This window comes from Dipteris shenzhenensis, chromosome 16 (assembly GCF_047967505.1).
Source record: "Dipteris shenzhenensis isolate YYH24624 ecotype China chromosome 16, Dip_SZ_1.0, whole genome shotgun sequence".
Classification (NCBI taxonomy): Eukaryota; Viridiplantae; Streptophyta; class Polypodiopsida; order Gleicheniales; family Dipteridaceae; genus Dipteris; species Dipteris shenzhenensis.
The window spans coordinates 30,901,487-30,905,837 of NC_141611.1; the positions used below are offsets into that span (position 1 = coordinate 30,901,487).

Below are 4,351 nucleotides of genomic sequence, written 5' to 3' on the forward strand. Positions count from 1 at the left end.
ACCTTGGCAAGCACAACAACTTGATTTTTCCATTGATCGTAAAGAGTACATGATTTTGCAATCACTAAACACGCGCTCTTTTAAATCACACAAAGATGACATCCTTCATTCTCATAGTGTTTTACAAGCTACAATCCTATGTCTGCAAGAAACACATGAACACAATCACGAAAACCATGAACACATGAACACAAGTATTTAGCATGGCATGTAGTGTCAACGGGACAGGTCTCGCAACATACTACAAGCCAACAACAAAACTACTTCAAAGTCAATGCTTCAACAACAATAGGATTGAAGCACTACTTAAGATTCATAGAAACAACGAAACATACCCAATCGCAATAATCAACATATACAAAACTATCCAAGGAAAACATATACATATGCTACAAACATAATGTAAGAAGTACATCGCATTGTCAATATATACATAGTGGGAGACTTCAATGTCGACATCAATATTAAAACAAGAGCAACAATAGCAAACCACAACTTCCAACAATTAATACACATGCCAACAACAATGTCTCAACAATGTATAGACAAGAAAACATACAATACCAGAGATGATAAGGACAAACTACGTCTACTGGTCCGACCACTCCATCACTTACACTACAATTGACTACCATTAAATCAATGACTCCAAATCATCTTCAGGGAGGCCAATTAAATCCTTTTTTCAATGTCAACAAATTGAAATACTATTCAAATTTTACATGTTTTAATGCAAAATTTACGGCTGTTGACCATTTTCTTTCAAACAAACATGCATTGCGCGGGATTTTTTTTTGAAAAATTGAGGTGATGTATTCGACGCCACCTCAAGTGTGGGATGGCATTGAGATGCATGGGAGAAGAAGGGCAGTGATAGAGGGGCCGAGGAGCAATGAAGGAACTTAAAAGAAGCACGTACTGCAAAATGTTTTTTTGGGGGGGCTAGTTTCAAGTTTCTGCCACGCAGCTTGAATGCCAGGAGAGCCAGTAAGTATCAAGTTATTGAATCCACACCAAACTTCCACATGCCTTCAATTTCCAAGCTTTTTATTCCAATCGACTGCAGCCCCCACCAACCCTCACCAACCCTTCAGTCATTGTTTCTGCCCCAGTCGTTTCTGCAATTGCAGTCTGTAGTTAATTTTCCGGCCACCCACTTCGCTTGTGCTCATCAAATCTGTGCTCGCAAAGAAAACGTGCATCCCGCATTGCATGGTTCTTCTTCCGATATCCTATCATATTAATCTGCGCTTGCAATACGAAAACATGGTCGTATTTACTAATGTCGGTCGACTGTCGTTGCCATAATGTTGTTTCCAGCCTTGCGTGAACCTGTTTTCACTCTTTCAAATTTCAATCAACCGTGATTCCGTGAAGTTGAGCTGTCGGTTGGATCTTCACTGAGATCATACTCTTCCATCCTCCTTGTCACGGCGTAACACAGTTGAGATTTGGTGTTAAATACTCAAATTCTGGCGTCAGTTACTCTGCAACTAGGGACCGAGGGTGATAATACTCGTGGATCGACGCTAGCTGCAGAAAATTGTCAGAAGTCTCGAGCATCGATAAACGGCAACATAGCAAGCCGGATTCGTTAGATTTATCAACTTCCGATTTATGAACGTAGCAATTAATCATCGATCGCTGCGAGTACACAGTTGCAGTAAATTCACCCTCATGGCTCAACGAGAGAAAGGCTGACATGACGGAAAATCGCCTTAAACGAGACTGTTGTGCCTTCGTGCTAGCCAACCTTTACCAGAAAATCAGAGGTCATCTTTGGTGCTTGCTTTGATGCTAGTTTACCATCTAGCTCGATCAAGTTGCAAGTCACCATGCTGTGAGCCTTCATTGCAACTTGGCCTTCAATTGTAGCTCAGGCCAGCTTGCATGCTATGCCTGTCTACAACGGAGGTCGTAGAGACGTAGCTCATTTCCCAGGCTTGCTCTTCCGCTCCTCTCCTTTTAAATAGGTAGCTAAACTAAAATGTGAGGCTGTGGCATTTCGTTGAACATCCGTTACCCTCTGATCATCCGTTTCCTTCTGATCTCAGATCATTCTCCACCAACATGGAAGGTTGTGCACAACTGCTACTGTGCCTCGCCTTTGCGTCGTTGCTCATCTCGTGCACGGTACAAGCTTTGTAATTTCTTCGAGCCTGGTCTTTGCTATTGTAGTTTCGTCCCTCTCCCATGGTTGGCTTCATGTTGACACTTGTTCGTTGATTAGGCTCGGGGGGGAGCCGACCTCGCTCCGGTGCTTTAAATTCGCTTGTGTGCTGTTCCATTTGGTTGCAATTATGTTCAATCAGTGGCACATGTTATCGTGATGCACTGTAAAGCAGTGTAGACACAAGGAGTCTCTTGCCGCCATATCGTTGTTTATGAGTCATGTGGTTAAAATCCAGAGTCTGTTTCTGTTTCTTTGCTTTGTTCGCTATTTTGGATTCTTCGAGCTGCACTGTTCTAACGTCTCGGCTTGGATCTTGCTTCGTCCAGATTGTTGAAGCTCGTGCTGTCGAGTCCTTTAGCCTAGAAAAATACTGGGATCATGAATTGCCTGGCGTTGCAATGCCCGAGGTCCTCGAGGAACTGGCCTCTCCTCTGACTCCATTGTCGACGAGCGTCTCACTTGAACGCTTAAAGGCAGGAAGGTTGCAGTTGTCGAGGGATCAGTACTGCTCTCCTGCTAGAGCCTCCTGCGTGAAAAGTGAGGACATACTGGGTGTTCAGCCTCGAGTGTGCATTCCTCCGTTTTTCAGGTACGAGTATGGAGTCCTTCCTTGCCAGGTTGATGCGTCGGCAGTCTCCCAAGTTGCAGCGTCTGGGGTTTTCTTCTTGCCGAATTCGATAATGCATGGTTCGCCACTGCTGATACCCGATACAGCAAATGATCTTGGTGGAGTTACATTTCTCCCCGATTCCCTCGTGCAAGCGTTGCCCTTTGATTCCGAGCATTTGGTGGAGCTGTCGAAGATATATGGCGTCGCCCAGCATTCTAACATGCACTTACAGATGGAGAACACTCTTGCGCACTGTGCTTTCAAATCTAAACATGAGGTGTCAAGTTGCGAGACGTCCGGTGAGGGTATGGTGAGATTTGTGCGAACAGTATGCGGACAAAATGTGCTTGTCTTATCTCCTACACGGTTCACGAAACAGGAAGCAGTCGTTAAGGATATCCATCTATTGAGTGGCAAAGGAAATAAAGTTGTCTCCTGCCACAATATGAAATTCCCATCCTTGGTGTACAGTTGCCACATGACTCAGACCTCTCAAGTTCTAGACATAACTCTTAAGCTGGCAAACGGCAAAACTGCTCATGGTCTTGCTCTTTGCCATTTGGATACAAGCTACTGGAATCCATCACACATTGCCTTTGATGCCCTCAAGACTAAACCTGGAAAAAGTTCCATTTGCCACTGGGTGCCTGAAAACACTTTCGTCTATCTCCAACATATTGGCATGTAGTAAGTCCAGCCACTATCGTTCTTCCCTTTCTATCGATTCAAAAGTCTATTATTTTTCCCTTTGGTTCTAGATATTTGTGGGCTTGATCAGTGTGATCAAGTTGTTTTGCAAGTTGACTCGGTAGTTTCAGTGTATGAATCGAATCATTCGTTCCTGTTTGTTTTGATCCTGTGTACAGTAACTTACCCAGTAAATTACCGTACGTATTCGTCTGACTTAATTAGTTCGTCCTGGTTGTGGGTTTTTATAAGTTGAGAGGGATTGGCCACAAAAAATGGACGGGGACGTTGGCTTTTTATAAGTTGAGAGGGATTGGCCACAAAAAATGGACGGGGACGATGGCTATATGTTAGGTCAGCAAGCAGTGCTGGTAGTTGGCCCTCGTAAATTGAGGGCTTGGTCACTATGTTTGGTGGATTAAGGGGAATACGTATTTTGTTTAGTTCGTCCTCTCAATACTTTGAACTCTGTTCTGGTTGTGGGTTTTTGTAAGTTGAGAGGGATTGGCCACAAAAAACGGACGGGGACGATGGCTATGTGTCAGGTCAGCAAGCAGTGCTGGTAGTTGGTTCTCGTAAATTGAGGGCTTGGTCACTATGTTTGGATTAAGGGGAATGGATGTTTAAAAATGGAACCGGAAGGGGAAGAAAAGAGAAGAGTAGGTTGCATATGGCCTAGTGAATTTTACATAATTTAGTCATCAATAAAGGTGTCATTTAATCTTGGATTTGGCTTAGTAGATATTATAAGATGTGTATCATTTAATCTTAGCTTTGATATCATATCATTTCAATCTTGCATTTGGCTTAGAAATGACTTGCATTTGGCAAAATTTATATCATTTAGTCATGAATAAAGATGTCATTTAATCTTGCATTTG

At 43.1% G+C, this 4,351-nt stretch overlaps 1 protein-coding gene across 1 annotated transcript; it reads left to right on the forward strand.

Moving 5' to 3' along the window:
- The first annotated feature begins 1,796 nt into the window (after positions 1-1,796).
- LOC147892830 (BURP domain-containing protein 16-like) lies at positions 1,797-3,567 on the forward strand. The gene is made up of 2 exons (XM_087387644.1): positions 1,797-2,133; positions 2,500-3,567. Exons 1-2 carry the CDS (start codon positions 2,071-2,073, stop codon positions 3,469-3,471), a joined length of 1,035 nt encoding a protein of 344 aa, XP_087243770.1. The 5' UTR covers positions 1,797-2,070; the 3' UTR covers positions 3,472-3,567.
- Positions 3,568-4,351: the final 784 nt, after the last annotated feature.

Bases quoted from the DNA above. Each gene is read 5' to 3' on its own strand.
- LOC147892830 (XM_087387644.1), top strand. From the start codon at position 2,071: ATGGAAGGTTGTGCACAACTGCTACTGTGCCTCGCCTTTGCGTCGTTG. The intron at 2,134-2,499 runs GTACAAGCTTTG...TGCTTCGTCCAG, and splicing joins CGTTGCTCATCTCGTGCACG to ATTGTTGAAGCTCGTGCTGT.